Below are 19,087 nucleotides of genomic sequence, written 5' to 3'. Positions count from 1 at the left end.
CGACAGCAATGCACAGATGAAACCAGCTCACAAGGAATGTGGACGAACAAAAAAGAAACTCATAAAGCATAAAGAATTGTAAAAGAAATAAACTTCAAATAGTTACGAGTACGACCAACTACAACAAAGTAATTTTGCGACGCAATAAACTATTATTCATGCTTTAGTCTTATTAATTGTCGCTGTATGTAGTATACAGTAGTCTTCTCTCTAACTATTGATAAAACGCTGATTAGAATGAAATATTGAAAGAAAATAAATAAAAAATCAAAGCAAAATAGTACTAAAGTCGAATTGCTTTACAACATGCTCGTGCTGCTTGCTTGTTACTGCTCTGCCTTTTATTTATTACGGCACACGATCAATTTAAAGGCAAAAAATTGTATTACAAACAAATTTACACTTACTTATCAGTGTTAGACAGACGGACGACACAATAGAACATTTTAAATAAATAAATCCAAAATTCAATCAGTTCTCTCTGGCAAATAGTAAAATAAAATAAAACTTTGTAATTATTTTGAGTTTAATCAATAAATTTGTTGTTGTTGCTGTAATTTTTAAAAATTAATCAATCATGTGCGTAATAATTTCTATTTCTTTTTGCAGTAATTGAAAAAAATTCTAATTTTAGGTCAGGGTGCGTAAGTTGAGAAAAATAAACAGAAAAATACTTGTACATGCGCTGGTACATGGAGAGAAAAGGTTACTATGTATTAGATAAACTGTTAAATATAGATCTGAGTTTCCGATATGATCAGCTTATTCGTATCATTTTAGTGTCTGCAGCTTTTAGTTTAGAAAGGCAGCCAGATATAAGTTTTTTTGGTTTAATTTTTGTTAAATGTCCCTTTCCGATATGATTCCTTAATCGCTTAAAATGAGTTTATTTTCTTATGTTCCTTGTTTTCATATAGATAACTAATTGTTCCCATAATTGTATGTATTAATTCCCAGTTATCTAGCTTTCTTCATCTAAATAGTCATAAGTGATCTGCCACGATCATAATCGAAAATTTGCGCTTTTGTTACACTTCAGTATGAAATACATAAGTATGAAAACCGTTATTGTTCATATGATCACCATGATTACATTGGCTATGATCAATTCATTGTAGTATTGTATATTCCCGTTTAAATTCGATATTAATCCCGAGCTTCTTTAAAGTTGTTGGCATAAATCAATAACTTAACGTTACCCCTAAAATGAGCAAGGTAGCATTCCTTGATATTACACGATCACCGAACTTAGATCAATAATAGATCAATAATTTTCTTGGATAAACACAACACAAATGTTAATATTATGTTATTCTAGCCAAAAATAGTATTTCAAGACGGAAACGACCAATTCCAGTATGGTTCAATCGTTCATATGATCGCAGCGAGTACATTTGCTACGATCAATGCTTTGTATTATAATTTGGTTGTAAATTACGAATTCCCAATGAATATTGATGGCTTGTTAGCATAAACCAATAACTTAATGTAGCCTCATACAAATAATTGCAACGGCGTTATATCCTATGAACAAGGTGACATTCGATGATACCATTCCTCGAGATTGCACGATCACTGAACTTCCCCTTTAATATATCAATTGTGTTATCATATTCTTGGAAACACATATCACAAATGTTAATATCTTATTCTCGCCAAAATCATTAAATTTAATGAGCGTGGTAGTCATTGATTTTTCGAAATTACATGGTCCATAAAAGTCTTCCATCACAGAACGATTTCGAACTTCAGTGAGTCTAACATGGTGATAATTTTTATCGACGAAAAATATGGAACAATCCCCCCTCTTCCTTGAAATCTTAAAATCATTGTGGTTGCAATGGATTTTCACACACTTCAGAGTTGCCTCAAAAACTCGGGCTTCTTAATTTCTAAATGCAGCTCGTCTGTTAACTACATCCTGAAACAATGACTTTCAAGGTTGGCGCTACAAGATCTAACATCGTTATCGTAGTTGGGGGTGCGAACAAAAACTAAAAATTATTATTTGTTCTAAATAATTAATTTCATGAAAATCTCGTTTAGATCTCTATCGGAACCATATCCGATCCTCAAATGTCGGAATTGTGTTCAGTGCCGAACCAACCAGAAGCACGAATGAACGAATATATCTTCCTGACATCCGCAGTAGATAGATCAGCTAGGCCGTGCAAAAAATGACTGCCTATTATCGCAGTCCAAACCCCCGATGGGAGATGTTCCACAGTTTCCTCCTCGTCTTAATCATGTCAACTTCTACAGAAGTCGTTATATGGAGTGTTCAGTATCCTAGCATGCGCACCAATCAAGCAGTGCCCAGTAAGTACTGAAATCAGAGCACGCAACTTAGCCCGTAATAGCCCCATGAGGGTCATTGACCCATGAATGGGCCAAGTGAGCCTCGATATCGAGCAGTTCATAGTGTTCACTCATAATAGATAGGACTCTATTGGTTCCACCAAATACAGAGCGAATTGGCTGGTTGCCCGAGCTTCACAAACGATCACAAACGGGTGTCGTAATGGATCCATTTTTAATTGCCAGTAATGATTCGGTGCAAAAATGATTTTCTTTTATAGCGTGCTGTTGAAAATCATTTACCGTTTCAAGGCCTCTCAGCTTTAATTCGTATGGTACCCATTTTCCCTGCTTTTAGATGAATACTGCTATTTGCAAACTTTTTGAAATTTCTTTAACTGGTTTCTAAAAAGTTGGGTTATCCCTGTAAAGCTTCTCTAGAACTAGTTCCATGAGTATAATTTTCGAATCAAAATCATTGATTAAAGAATTGGTCCCAAATAACATGTACTGGATCCGCAAAACTTATATAGAACTAGTTCTAAAAGTGAAAATTTCATCAAATTGGTCTCAATGCCAAACTGAAACGAGTAATAGTTTAGTGTATGCGTTCTAGTTACCGAAGTGAACCAACAACAATATAGCCGAAATAATTACAGTTAGTGTAATTGTAAATGTTTATCCTTTTAGCCCCAGTAACACGAAGTCGGGTTATGTGTTAACTAATAGTTAAATTGAGAGTTTTCATACAAAAATAATTTTAACCGACCGAATCAAAATTCTTAAGGTTAGCTACCTTAAGTTTACAATACTGAGTGACACAAAATATTAGTACAAAGTCTGTCCTGTGAATTACAGGCCAGATATAAATCTTTCACTGTACTGTTGACTTTGTGCCTGTGTGAACAACTGATAATAAGAAAGGATGTCAGTAGGTAGTAGTACTAAAGTACTAATAAACCACAATATTTTTGTATTACATATCGGAACTATTGCTGATTTGAAGCCGCCAAGGTCAAAGGTTGGTGGCAGGTAAAAATTCACCTGCTAAGTGAAATTTATAACAACTTCCTAGAATTAACAACTCAATTACTTTTTTTCACAGTGTAAAATGTAAAAAAAAACATTACGTAAAATAATATTATTAAAAACGTGTTGTTTTGATGTTTTTTATTTATTGTTGTTGATTAATAAAATCATATATTAATAATTGTTGTTGTTTACATTTAAAAATTTTAAATTTTGAATCACCTAATAGTTTGAGAAATTCTTCTAAGTGTATTAAATTACATTTATTAAAAACGGAAATTGTTTTGATACTTTTCAATTTGCTTCTTTGTTTACACTATCATGTTGAAAAAGATGTCATAGAATTTTTGGTTTACTCACACGCACATATGTAAATTTACATTTGAAATTTACATTGATTATAATGAAATTGATTTTAAAAATATCAATGTTTATAAATAAGTAAATGCAAACACGAGATTTTTTTGTGTTTTTGAGAACTATAGTTGAAGACTGATCACATGATCTGTTTTGTTTTACACAAATAGTAAATATTTACTTTCATCCATTAAATATATTTAATATTCTTATATTTATTATTGATTATTTCGACAATTTACTTTATAAAGAGGACATTTTCATTTGCGATTATTGTCTTTATATGAAGTTAAATTTAATATGTTTAAGGTTATAAGTTTTATTTATATTAAAGGAAATCCTACGAATTAAACTCAAAATTAAAACATGTAAATACATAGAATTTGATAATGCCTAAATATTTAAAGATGACAACTAGAAAAACCTAAGTCTATTGTCAAAAACCAAATTCCTGAGAATGTATTGCCATTTATTTTGTTATTATATTGTCTATATGTGTGAAATGAGAGTAATTTTGTTTAATTTTTTTTCTCTCTACTTCCGTTCTTTGTATTTATTCTGTTTAAATAGTTTGTTCAAATTAGTTTAAATATCATTGAGTATCCGATAACATTCAGATATTAAATCTCTAATTTATTGAGCCAATTTTTGTTAAATTTGCAATATTTATGTTAAGTTACTAAATGAATCATATATAAATCGTAATTGGAAAACAATTTTCTCTTAATCCCTGGATTATATAGCCATTTTAGCAACCCCATTCCAAAATTATTCCTACCAAATTTTGGCACTTTTCTGATTTGTAATTCATAAAACTATTTAATATGTTTCATTTCATTTTCATTATGTTGGATTATCATGCTGAGACGGCCGTACTTGAATTTTTAATTTTCAATGTCTTTGGCAAGTCATGCTTGTAATTTCAAATCATGCTACATATTTATGTTAATCTATAAGTTCTCTCTTATATTCCTCTCTTTTTCTCTCACAATCCAGTACATAATAATAACATAACTGTAATCAGTGATCAAAAGTGTGTGAGTGTCAGAAACATCTGCCTTTTTTTGTTGTTGTTTTTATAAATTAAATAAATTATCATGTCAATGTTCCTCTATCAATTAATTAAAAACTAATAAACACTTGCAATTGAATATGAAATTGTGCATTCAAATTACGTCATCTCTTTATGAGACATATGAACGAATTGATAATGAATTAAGCGGTGCTTTTTTGTAAGTATTTTACTTAGTTGGCTGTAGGGGCCAGGGAGAGAGATATAGATAGAGAAGAAGGGGGTTTTAAATGCATAATTTATGCAATGGACTTTGAGCAAACGGAATTGGTTTTTCCCATTATAAAAAAAAACTATTTAAAATTATTTACTTCCTTCCTTTGGTTTGTCATACAAGTTGCATAAAATGTAATATAAGCGGAAAAGGATTTCTGTTTTTATAAATTCAGGATTCTTAGTTCTTCTTAGTTAATAGACTTTATAATAAAATCAGCCCAATTATGTATAAAAATTCCCCGGGAGTTTTTTCCCCTTTTCCCATTTTTCCTATTCAAATTTAATGTTAAAAATAAGAAAAGGGAAACAACTCCCGGGGAATTTTTATTCATAATTTGGCAGAATATGTTCGTATGACATCAGAATTATTGTGAGCAGCACAGCCTTATTGTTTCAATTATAACAAAGAAAATAATGTCATGATATTTTGGTTAATAGTCATAGGCATAGAAAACTACATAGAACGGAAGGAGTATTTCTCTCTCCTTCAGTTCTATGTGTTTTTCAAGACTTATTTTTTTTTGACAACATACCTAAGGTTTTTGTCTTTCAGTCATGCTTCTTTCTATGTTTATCTTATTCTGTGGTTATAATCAAGATGTATTATCCAGGTGGCAGCATAACTACACAATACAAGAACAACAGTAATTTTTGTTTGTATAATTCCTTCTATTGTAATAAAAAAAATCACAAAAACGCTCTCTTTAAAATTACATAAAGCGGTGACAAAACTCACTTTTTAAATATAAAATAATCTTGTTAATCTTTTAACAAATTTAACAATTTTTGTAAACAAGTTTTTGACATTTCAAAAGGCATAACATGATTAGAGCAAAAAAATAGCCAGCTGGCGTAACACTGCCGTCTGCTGCACAAAATATCCTATGGGTCGTAGTGCTTGAGGCCTCGCTAATAATAACACTGCCATCTGGTTTAAATATGCCTTGGTTATAATGATGAAAATATCAAAATGAATTCAGAGTCAGTTTTCGTTTAAAAGTTGTTTTGTAAACAATTGGTAATCTAAAATGTGGCCGAAGAAGTGCCAATGATACAGAAATAGAATAGGATCTTTGAATATCACATCAGGACTTAAAATCCGCAATGTTAACGGTTTTGATTTTACTACATACAACTTTGACGTGAACAATTGAATGAAGATATCTAGAAAAATCTACTTGAATCTCATCTTAAAAACTTAGATTTTATGAACCATTGTGGTACCCAGAAATCGAGCTAGAATATCTCATACTCCTACTGTCCCAACTTGATATTGCGCCAATGTTTAATGTGTCTATTGTGGATGGCAACCGAACTAAAGTTACGTTGTCCGTTTCCAAAATAGTATTACAGTTGGCAACTGGTAGGCTATATCATTCAATAATGATGATCCTTGGTTTAGAGAAAAACGTTGGGAAGTAATCATAATTAACATTTAGGACCTGGATATCACAAATAATGTCAGTAAAGCCTCAGAAGAAAGGAAATTGGAGGCCTTCGAACTGTGGATATACCGTCGAGTTCTGAAAATACCATGGACTACCAGAGCCTCAAATGATGATGTATTAAGAAGGATGAATGTCGATCGACAACTAATATCAACTATAATAAAACGGAAACTTCATACTTAGGACACATATTAAGGAACAATAAATGCAACATTTTACAGCGAATACTTAAAGGAAATATTGAAGGAAGACGTGGTAGAGGCAGAAAAGAAACATCATAGCTGAAAAAAATTCAGGACTGGACAGGATATAGCGATGTAAATACTCTCCTACACGCCGCAAAGAACCGAGAGCTGACCATTTTAGCATAACATCAAAATATAAAGTGTATAGATATGTATATTTATAAACATTGAATTGTACGATCATTAATATCCGAATAACGGATGAGTAAATAAAGAAGAAGAAATATTTCATACGCTTAAGATTCTGCCCTACTGTCTCAACTTGGTATTGTGCCAATGTTTAAGTTTACAAGATGTGGTGGAACCGATAGGATGGAAATCTTTAACAATATCATGACGTTTCTCTACATAATCAGCCCAATTATGAATAAAAATTCCGCGGGAGTTTTTTCCCTTTTCTCATTTTTCCTATTCAAATTCAATGGGAAAAAACTCCCGGGGAACAAACTCCCGCGGAATTTTTTATTCATAATTGGGCTGAATATAATAATAACAAGTAAGAGAGCTATGTTCGGCTGTGCCGAATCTTATATACCCTTCACCAAATTATACTTTAAAATATAAATTTTAAATATTTTTAGATAAACAAAATTAAAAAATTCTTTTAAATTTTTTTTCGAAATAGTTTTTAAATTTTTTTTTTAAATTTATTAGTGAAAAAAATGTATGACAAACAATTTTTTTTGTTAAAAAAAAATTCCGGTTAAAAAATATTTTTCCCGATTTTGATCCATTGTATTTCCAACTTACTTATATACATCGTTGCAATGGACTTTGAAATATATACCATTAGATATCCATATTGTAAATATTAATGACAGAAATCCAGATATAGATAAAATAGGCCAAAAACCGGGTTTTCCTTAAATCTCAGCCATTTGTTGGAAACATCGTCGTAGACGATATTGTCTTTGACGATATATGTAAGACATGTTTTATATCAAAGACAATTGATGACAAGATGATAGACAATGACTTGAATCATGGAATAATATATCCATAGAAGCGTTGCTGAGAGGGAGAAAACCTAAGTCTGTTGTCAAAAACCTAAGTCGTGAGAATGTATTAGTAGATAGTTTTGATATTGTATTGGTGCCTTTTTAATTTTCACCAGACACACAGAGTTGTATAAAAATGTTTAAATTTTAATTTATTTAAATTTTCTTCTATTTTCAATGCCAAAAATTGAAACTCTAAATTCTATAAATTAAATTCCACCACAAATAAAATTAAGTGTCAAAAATTAATAAAAATATTTTTTTTCATTTGAACAAAATTAATGTGTTGTGGAAATAAAAGTGTCCTGCAAAGTATTCAAAAAAATTGCCAAATATTGTGCAGAAGTGTAATAAAGTGGTTCGGTCTCTATTTAATCGGAATATCGAAGTTAAAATTTCAAGTATTTTTATGTGTTTAATTTTCTCACAAGTATGTTGAATTCACATATCACAAGTACGTGTGAAGAGAGTATTTATTTTACTCTCAGCTTACTCTAAGTTGCGCTTCTAGTGGTACCCTATGGACTTGAATGTTGACGAAAAGTAGTGCGATATTGTCTTGAATTTGTTCGAAAAAGTCTTTGACGATTTGTTCTGGCTGTCACTCATATGTCGTCGATGAATATATATTGTCATACACCTATCATTGAGGATGTCTTGAAGACGTCCTGTAATCACAAACGCTCTTAAATACTGACAGTAATGATTCGGAGGAGTAGATTATTAGATTTTCTATCTTAAATTTAGACCCTGCTGTTTCAACTTGGATTAGTAAATTCTTCGGTGTTTAAACAATGTTTAATTTTACAAGAGATCATTGACAGATATTGTGGATTCAATAAGGTAGTAAACTCTAAGAAGATCATATTCTGGAGTGCATGTCCAGTTCCAAATCAAACAGTGTATTGTAATCATAAACATCAATATGAACATGGAACTCCCAATTGATTAGCCTAGTTCTCCTGCATTAAGACCCGCCATCCATCTATACCAATCTAGTCAATTCTTTGGTGTTACAGTAGTATTTGAAATTAATTGAGACTAGCGAAATTCAAACACATTTCAGATGTAGTGGATCCTGTAAGAAGATCATCCACCATGAAGTTTTTCTAAATGATCCCGCTCCGAGAAACTAAGATGATTCTGATGTTATATTACTATAGAAAGGTGATGCTCTTTACATTACAAACTAATAGAGTCCAATCGAATATTCGGTTTCGGGTTAGGACAAATTTTGTCCGAATACAGAAACCAAAACTTTTATAAAGAAAATACATAGAGACAAGAAATACAAGTTTTGAATATAATCACAATTTTAAAATGTTAGAGAAACATTAGAAGAAGTACATTCAAGATGTGAAATAATTACAAATCCCAAAAAATAATTTTTCATTGTTTTTAAATCCATTAGTTACACAGTGATTACTAAGTTTTCCCCCTTTAAAAACAGATCAATCAGTATTTTGAAAGTAAAAATAAATCAATTTGTATCAACGATCAGGATATAAATGTTCGTCCCTACATTTTCCACAAATAGTTTACAGATTCCCTCGAAATCTTTCGAATTACGGAGAACAATTAATCCAAGTCCTTTCATTCCAATTTTAGTTTAAACAAATATTCTTCAATAATTTGTACTTCATCAAAATAACCTTAATTTAATACTACTTACATAAAATTTCTCTATCGCGTATACTGGGATTTCTTAAAATTGTAGCATGTTTACCACTCGACTTTTTCGGTTTTAATGTATCTTGATTATTTAAATCTTTGGTACTTAATTCTTCGATAATCGTATCATCTTCTGACAAAGCAGGACGACATTTAGACAAGTGTATGGTATCGGAATTAATGGTCGTATCTAAAACAAGCGATAAAATTAACATAATATAAACATAGTTGCTTTGATTACTGAGTACTACTTACCGTCCTGAGGTATAAATGAATCCCACTGTGATGAATCCCAAGGTTCTGAGAATACCGTACCATCATCTGATTGAGCCGAGTCCAAGCCATTGAAGAAACACTGGCTGAGAGCATAATTACGCTCGACATTGTCGTACGAAGAGAGTCTGCAAGTGTTAGTGGGACCATCAAAAGATTTTTGACTGCCGTTGTATTCATTGGATTGCTTGTGGGAATTTGGATGTGATTGTTGAGTAGCTTGATGCTGCTGTTGTTGTTGCTGTGGCGGAGTTGAACATCTCACCAGTTCGGGTAAATTAAGATCTGGCAAACGTTTTGCTATAATCTGATGTATTGTCAAAGGTTTTTGTTTATTTTCTTTGTTGGCTTCACGATTTAAAGAATTTTCCTTATTATGATTGTCTTTTGTATTGCCGCCCTCTTTCCACTGATCCGCCGAATCATAATCACCATAGTAGTCGGCTTCATTTTCATCAGCTTTACCCATAAACTCCCAACTACTATCAAGCTGCCATTGTTCGAAACGTCCTCTGGCTCGCTTTGTGGGCTGCTGTTGTGGCTGGGCCAATTGAGATTGCTGTTGTTTCTTTTTCAACTCATCTAGACTGCCGGCAATTTTTTCGATTTCCGCTGGCTGCAACAGAGGACACATGGGTGTACGTACAAAACCTCCTTTAGGAGGCTCTGAATGGCGATGATTAGCGGGTAGTAGGGGACCACGTTGTGAACGTCTCAAAATGCTGGCCGTGGTAATGCCAGCTTGTTTTAGAGCATCTGCGGGTTCAGCATAGAAGGGGCTGCCTTGTTTGCTACGCGACACTGGTGTTTGAGCGGTTGGTGTGGTATCTCCCTCGGTAGTTTCCCCCTTGAAAACGGGATCCTCGGATAGCGATTGACTCATTAGGCCTGGCAAGATAAGACCAGCTCTAGAGCGAGGTTTAGACTCTTCGGAAAATTTGAGCAATTGTTGAGTATCAGATGTAGTCTCGTTTGTATTGAGAGAATCCGAGGCAGTTGTTGTCAGAGACGGGCAAGTTAAAACGGCAGGTGTTGTTGCTACATTCATGTTGGTAGAGGAAGAGGTAATTGTGGCTGGAAGGAAAAAAAATAAGGTGATTAGATTAAAGTGTAACAATAAGAACAGCAAAAGATTGCTTTGTTGACAAAATTGCTGAACAACTTTTAATAATTGCAAACAAATTTGGAATTATTGAAGTAGTTGTTTCTTTTAAATAAAAATTTAAATTGTTCTTAAAACTTACGTGTTTCAGCCAAAAGATCTGGTCGCTTTCCTTGCTGACCATCTGGCGGCTTAAAACTGGTCAGCAATCCAGTTCTGTCGCTAGGATCATGTGACCATAAATCCTCATAATCACTGATCTTATCATGTAAAGTGCTGCGACAATAGATTTCAGGACTCTCCAAAATATCCGATTCCTGATAGTGTTTCGATTCTTTGCGCAATTTAGACTTGCGCGATTTACCACTAATATTGCCAGTTGGTGTACAGGGTGACAATATTTTGCGTTGACTATTTGTGGAATCCTTGCTGCTGTGAGATTGCCAATGTCGACTGCCGGTCGATGAGCCTTGTGAGGATAACGTGTCTTTACATTCTCCCTCGGGCGAGAGACGTTTCGAAAAGGTCTGAAACGTGGTGTTGGAGTTCATGACCGAGGTTAAAGCATTATTAGCTGCTGGAGTGGTTACTTCCACAAATTGTGGTGTCGTGGGATTATCCACCGAAAATGTAACAGTTGTAGTAACGGTGAAATTATTGGCTGCACTTACATCTGGCGGCAGGGGACTGTTGGGTGATAGAGGTTTGGACCAGCGTAGAGGAGGAGCTGGCGGTTTTCTTAGATCCAAATTTAAAGTGTTTGGCGGTTTGGGCCTTTGTGTTCTTATCTCCTGCTCAATGATATTTTTTGTAGAATTTTTAAAATTATTTTGTTGTGTCGTTATGCTGGACTTAAAAGTACTTAAATTATTTGTTGAAGTATTAATAATATCTGTGGGATTGCCACCTAAACCTAAAACACCATTACGCTGATTGTTCATTTCCACGGGAGACATGGTTAAAATAACCGAATCCACCGATTCGGGAGACATTAGTTGCATGTGTTGACCGCCACTGGTGGTGAAGGAACTCATGCTGCTGGTTGTATCCGAAGGAGTGCCGGGGCTAAATAGGCCAGTTACATTGGTAATGGGACTAAATAGTTTATTACTGTGCGACTGCATATTGCCGCCAGAATTCGAATTGCCGGAATTACTAAAAATGGTGGTGCCCAAACCACTTGTTTCGGTCATGGAATTTGGTGATTTGGCATCTAAGAAATTAGCCTCTTGTTCGTTTTGCTTGGGACTCGACATAGGATAACGCCAAAACTCTTGACCCAACAGCGCCAACGATGACAGCTGCTGACGATTTTTGGCTTCGCGCAAGGCTCTTGGTAAAACCAATTGTACGGGTAATTCATCACAACACTGGGCATAATGGGCTATTAACGAGGGTATGGAATCGAATTTAAAACGAGAACTTTCCAAGCACAAAATGCCTTCATTAGACTGTATGAGATAGTGTTCTATGTAGGGCCCAGAGTCTGGTGGCAAACGCACCGATACTGCCATTGTGTTTGGTTGACTGGAACCTCGTACAATGAAGTTCTGTAAAGAAAGGAAAAATATGATTTAATTAAAATTTTATTTTCTTCTTTTCAGATCATTTAAATTATTCATTTATTTGTGTTTTTAATCTGGCAAATTTTTATGTAAAATAGTATTAAGTAGCAAAAATAGCCCTCTAAGACTTATTAATTTTTTCCAAACTGTCTATTCTCTCTATTTTTATCTTATTCACACTCTATTATGCAATTATGTATAGTAATATATTTGTTCCTCCTCATGTATGACGGCGAAAACAAACGTTAAATGTAGCGTTAAAGATTTGCTCATAAATTTATCACCATTTTGTCCATAAATTACTTAATGTCTCTTACGCATACCAAGACTGACCCCGCCTGCCACAGCTTTGGGGGCTCTGCTGCCCTTAAAAGCACCAAAGCAGCAGCGGCAACAATAAAAGGTCTTAGCTTTTGTTATGTTTTGTTTTCCGGTCGAGACTTGTTCCCCTGATACGTGTATGCTTTCATTCTTTCTTATTTTTTTCGTTTGTATTAAATACTTGATACATTTTTTTGCACAAGAATGAAAGAAGAAAATTATAAAAAATAAAATTAATGTTTAAAAAGTGTCTGTCGTTAAAGCAACAAATACTTGAAGTCTGTCTGTCGTTTAGCATCTTCAGCTATAAAATTTTCTACATTTTTTTCAGATACATTTTCGTCTACAGCTTTCAATATATATACATTTTTTTCGTTAGTTGCTTTTGAATTTTAACTTTTGATTGTGAAAAATTTTGCATATTAAAAACTTTACAGACACTGAAGTGTAAGTGGTTGTATGTGTTTTTAGCTTTTATTCAAATATCTTATTACAAGTCATTTATAGACAATAATTTAATCGCTTTTGCAAGAAAATATTGTTAAAAGAAAGTGTCCTTTTTCTGATAAATAAAATAAAATAATGATTTATATACTTAAGCATTAAATACATACTTGTTCAATAATTTAAATGATTGCTTTGCTCTTGTTGTTTTGAATTGAAATTTAAACAAGTAAGAGAGCTATATTTGGCTGTGCCGAATACTCTTTACCAAATTATACTTATTTTTTAAATATTTTTAGGTAAACAAAATTTATTTTTTTTTCAAAGTTGTTTTTTTTTAATTTTTTGGAAAAAAATTTCGAATTGTTTTTAATTTTTTTTTTAAATTTAAATTTTTTTAAATTCCAAAATTTTTTTTTTAAATTTATTTTTGTTTTTTCAATTTTTTTTTTGGTGAAAAAAAAATTCGGGATAAAAGATATATTTTGACCCATTGTAGGTACAATTTACTATGGTCTTATATACGTCGTTGCAAAGGTCTTTGAAATATCTATAATTAGATATCCATATTGTCTATATTCATGTCTTAATAATCCAGATATAGGTCAAAAATCTAGGTTGTCCTGGTTTTTTCCTCATATCTCAGCCATTTGTGGACCGATTTTGCTGATTTTAAATAGGAAACTTCTCGAAAGCATGTCTGACAGAATTATTGAAGATTTGGATCCCGAAGATATCTGGGGTCTTCAGAAAATTGATTTCAACAGACAGACGGACATGGCTTAATCGACTTCGCTGTCTATAAGGATCCAAAATATATATATTTTATAGGGTCGGAAAATTATATTGTGGAAATTACAAACGGAATGACAAACTTATATATACCCTTCTCACGAAGGTGAAGGGTATAACAACTGATCATTGTAAAACTGTTGACATGTTTATGCCAGGTGCTAGCTAGGACAAGAGGCTGTCCTCAGCAGTTCTTCTAAACAAGTCATGGATCCCTTTTACACCACAATTCTTTTTAATGTGTAATTATTTAGCTGACTCCAATTTATATATTTTTGGGTAATTTGTCATGTAACTACATATGTGGTCTTTGTACTGTGGAAAGAAGTCAATTGGGTACTTTATACAGCCCAGGTAATCTAGAGTGAAGTCAATTGTCTCTTTAGTGTGCCTAAGTAATCTAGGGTGTAGTCAATTTAAACTTTTTTGTACAGTACTTAAGAAATTAGTTATTTTAATCACCATTAATAGTCTATTAGATAGAATTGTTTCTGTGTGTACTTATGTAATGCAGAATTGAGTCATTGTAATTTATGAAGGGTCAATGACTTCAAATGACACGCACATACTAAAATAACTAGTCACTTAGCTTATTCTGTAACCAGTGGTGACACCAATCACTAGTTCGGGACACTTAGCCAGAACAGCTGGGTTGTTTAAATGTTTTTAACATATTTTAACCAAAATTTATAATTGTTTCTGTACTTTGAAGTGTTTTTGTAGAAGTTTTTAAGAGTTTGTTGAGATTTCAATTAATATGATGTCTTTTATTTAATTTGGAAATTATAATTATTATATGTTGACATACAATTAATAATTTTGTAATTTTTCCCTTGTAATTACTTTTGTTCTATGCTGATAAGAAAATTCTATAGAATTCATTGACAATAACAATAGCATACCTTAAGGATAGGCAACAACAATTCTTTGAGTAAAGTAAGCATTAAAGTATGCATTACTTTTTTACTCTGATATTCTTTACATTACAAAAAGAGTTTAACTTGAGCCAGAATACAATTAGCTCATTTAATTTATAAAATGTTTTTTTTTCGCAAAAACTTATATTTTATTCTAAAGATTTAATTTTTATTGTAAATTCTTTAAAAGTGTAATGATATTATTAAATCATAAGCATCTAATCTGCAATATATATAGGAAAAAAATTCATTCATGTTCAAAATTAAATAAAAATTTATTTTTATTACTCATATATGCTCACACGTTAAATCCCCTTTCATTTTTATTATTTTGTTAAAAATCCAGCACAGACTAGAACATAACATAACGTAGAGTAGAGTAAATAATGTTATATTCTCCACACATAACAACTCTATAAAGGTCATAATGATTTGATTATGGTAGAATAGAGTAGCATAAAATAAAGTTAGAAAATGAGTGTAGCAAATAGATACACAGCAGAGATGGAAAATTAAATTTCTGTTCGGAAAATAGTACTTTTTTCTGATTTTCGATTCAAAAATGTGGAATTTTGTGCCAACAAAGCATCATATGGGGGAAGTTTTGCTTAACTTCTTTAATTAAAAAAAAGATCCGCTGAAGCACAACGATTGCTAAACAAGGTTAATGTGTTCCATCGGTTTCAATGTGCGAGAGATGGTTTGTGAGGTTTAGAAGTGGTGATATTGACACGGAAGACCAAGATCGCTCAGGCCAGCCAAACAAGTTTAAAGAGCAAGAATTGGAGGCATTACTCCATGAAGATTGTTGTAAAATTCATCAAAAGCTTGCAAAATCATTGGGAGCTACACCATAAGCAATTTCAAAATGTTTGCGAGCAGCAGGATTCATTCAAAAGCAGGAAAATTGGGTAATATACGATACATTAAATTTGACATTGATTTTTGCACCGAATCATTACTTGCGATGAAACATGGATCCATTACGATAACCCGAAGCGTAATAGATCGTACATGAAGCCCGGCCAACCAGTCGAATCGACACCAAAGCCAAATATCCATGGCGCTACGGTAATTCTCTGTATTTGGTGGCAGCAAAATGGTCCTATCTATTATGAGCTGCTTAAATCTGACCAGATATTCATAGGGAACCTGTACTAAATGCTCTCTCTGGGATACGCTTCAGTTCAGAACAGAGTATCCGAAATTGGTTTGATTCGTTGTTGGTCTCAAAAGATGATCAGTTATTTTGGCTCGGAATCCATATGTTGCCAGAAAGATGGTAAAAAGTCATAGCTAACATTGGCCAATACTTTGAATAAATTTATATTGTACAAATGTTTCAAAATAAAAGCTACAAAATTGAAAAAATCACGCATTTCTAAGTTATATAGTCAGTAATATAAAAGGTTCTCTGTAGAAAATACAATTAAATATAAACACGATTTTCTATGGGAAATAATGTTACACACAAGATTTTGTATAGCAATGTTTTTAATTCGTATTGTTACGTTTTTACCTTTTAAAAATGGTGGTTTATTACCTTTAAATAAAGCGGATACTTTTGATTACAATTATGTTACAATTTATAAACTACTGAACTGCTTAGTAGTTTATAAATTGTAACAACTCTTTAGTTATTTTAATTTACTCAACAATTTAAACATTCACTCTATAAAACTAAACTAACTACTGAACTGCATACACTACTTAGTGCCATCTTCATTCGAGTAGCCTCATGATTGTTCTTAATGGATATTCCTGAGCTATCAATGTTAATGCTAGCAGCTTGAAATACTTACCAACAATGCTAATAACTGCATGCTATCAACATTGTTGATAAGTAGAAGCTTCTACTGATCGACATGTTTATAAACATGATTAATGTAGCAGGCAGTCGTTACAGACTGTTAAATTCAAATCGCTAATGCAAATTCGTAACATTATTTTGACATACCAGCTTACCTTAACTTAAAACTACAATAATAAAATCTTCTAGAAGTTGTTTTTTGGTCATATTTCTGCCGTTATATATTTCTTCGTTATGTTAATTTATCAACTATATTTTCAGGCAAAAAAAAGTACCTTATTTAAAGCGGTTTAGTACCTTTTTTATAACTTTAGTTTGCCATTCCTGTTATACCCATAAATTTATATGTATGTACTTATTTTATTTCAGTATAATACTTGTTCGTTCTTGTGCCAGTATCTATTTAACATGGTCGTCGTTTTCTGGCAAATGTGTTGTACGTGTAAAATTGGCTTTTATTTCAAACTCTATTCGAATATATTCGTTAAATTTTTTTGTGCTCATTTTGGCAACTTTATAAAATGCAATCTATTGGAATGTGATTTTATTAGAAGAAAAAAAAAGATCGAAGCAGGGACATAGCAAACAACTAAAACAGATTGTTAAAAAATGTTAACAGAAAAAAAAGAACAAAAATTAAATTCCTTGTCATGAAGTATGACCGTCTATCCTTGATTTAATTTCCGTTAACGATATTTTGGTTTGCTTTATTTCTCTGGAAATTTACTACATTTTTTTTCGAAATGGTATTTGTTCAAATGACATTTTTTTTGTATTGTCTGTAAATAAAGAATATTTTGCCGGAAATGCAATTTGTTTTAAGTCATAAACAAAAAAAACTAAAAAGAAAATTGCAAAACGTCTTAAATGGTCTTGGTAATGAAATAAAGAGCTCTAGAAATAGTATGTCTTTGTTTAAAAACTAGAAAAAAAACGGATGTTAAAAATCAAAAACATAAAACAAACCAGAAACAATTCAATCTTCTGTGGCCGTATGTTTTAGCTCAATAAATGAGGATAATAACAAATTTCATTAGGAGATAATGGTAGAAATTAAGGAATTGTTGTAATGTAATTTATTGGGACAATATTTAATAATAAATAAAGATAAACAATTAAAGTTGTTTACAGGCTTTTCTAAATGTTTATTGAATAAGTTCATAGAGCCAACTACAATCATATATATGACAAGCTTTATTTCATGTTTCTAGGTTCATTGTTATAGAAAATTCAAAAAAGTACCATTCGAATAAATAAAAGTACCAAAAAGTCTCCCCCTATAATTCTTATTCACTTAGGACCATATTTGCTTAATTTCATATTTCTAGGTCCATTATTACAGAAAATTCAAAAAGTACCATTAGAATAAAGAAAAAGTACCAAAAAGCAGCCATTTGTGGATTCCCACTCACTCCGGTTCATATAAGCTTAATTTCACGTTTTTAGGTTCATTGGTGAAGAAATTACAAAAAGTACCATTCGAATAAAGAAAAAGTACCAAAAAGTCTACCCCTAGAATTCCCAGTCACATAGGACCATATATGCTTAATTTCATGTTTCTAAGTTCATTGTTATAGAAAATTCAAAAAGTACCATTAGAAGAACAACAAATAAGAGAGCTATATTCGGCTGTGCCGAATCTTATGTACCCTTCACCAAATAATATATTTTTATATTTCTTAAATATTTTTATTTAAACAATATCAAAATTTTTTTTTTTTATGTTTTAAAAATTTTTTTTTAATTTTTTTTAAAAAAAGTTTTTTTAAAATTTTTTTTTTAAATTTTAATAATTGATTTTTTGGGAAAAAAATGTATGACAAAAAAACAATTTTGATGAAAACAAATTTGGGTTAAAAAATATTTTTTTCCGATTTTGACCCATTGTATGTCCAACTTACTATGGTCTTATATACGCCATTGCAAAGGGCTTTGAAATATCTATGATTAGATATCCATATTGTCTATATTAATGACTTAGTAATCCAGATATAGGTCAAAAATAGGTAAAAAATTGAGGTTGTCTTAGTTTTATCCTTACATCTCAGCCATTTGTGGACCGATTTTCTCGATTTTAAATAGCGACCGAGCCGGAAGAATTTCGGAGATATTGATGTATGAATCGTGTATGTAAGTTATTTGGGGGCTTCGGAAAGTTGATTTCAACACACAGACGGACATGGCTATATCGATTCCGCTATCTATAACGATCCAGAATATATATACTTTATGGGGTCGCAAATGAAAAATGTGGAAATTACAAACGGAATGACAAACTTATATATACCCTTGCAACTCATGGTGAAGGGTATAAAAAAGTACCTATAGTTCAGTTCTCACATTTTGGTACCTAAATATTATCCTCTATTCCTAACACTAACTTCACTCAGATACATATCAGCTGACTTTAATCTCGATAAGTGAAATAATTTAAAATATTAAAAAAGTACCATTAGGAGAAAAGCACAATTTTCCCTTTTCCTCCTTCAACAAGCCTCAAAATTTAAATTTCAAAATATTCCATTTTGC

At 32.0% G+C, this 19,087-nt stretch overlaps 1 protein-coding gene across 6 annotated transcripts in view; it reads right to left on the bottom strand.

Moving 5' to 3' along the window:
• spri (sprint) overlaps positions 1–19,087 on the bottom strand; it is a 352,783-nt gene that overhangs the window by 10,426 nt on the left and 323,270 nt on the right. For all 6 annotated transcript variants that reach the window (XM_065510259.1, XM_065510260.1, XM_065510263.1 and 3 more), the window contains 3 exons: positions 10,852–12,259; positions 9,590–10,681; positions 9,336–9,524 (listed from right to left, as the gene is read on the bottom strand). In XM_065510259.1, coding sequence (XP_065366331.1) covers positions 9,336–9,524; positions 9,590–10,681; positions 10,852–12,259 — 2,689 coding nt within the window. The remainder of the gene's footprint in view (positions 1–9,335; positions 9,525–9,589; positions 10,682–10,851; positions 12,260–19,087) is intronic.

Source organism: Calliphora vicina, chromosome 4 (genome assembly GCF_958450345.1).
Source record: "Calliphora vicina chromosome 4, idCalVici1.1, whole genome shotgun sequence".
Classification (NCBI taxonomy): domain Eukaryota; kingdom Metazoa; phylum Arthropoda; class Insecta; order Diptera; family Calliphoridae; genus Calliphora; species Calliphora vicina.
The sequence above is the reverse complement of the archived record's forward strand: the minus strand, read 5'-3'. Positions and strand labels throughout refer to the sequence as shown.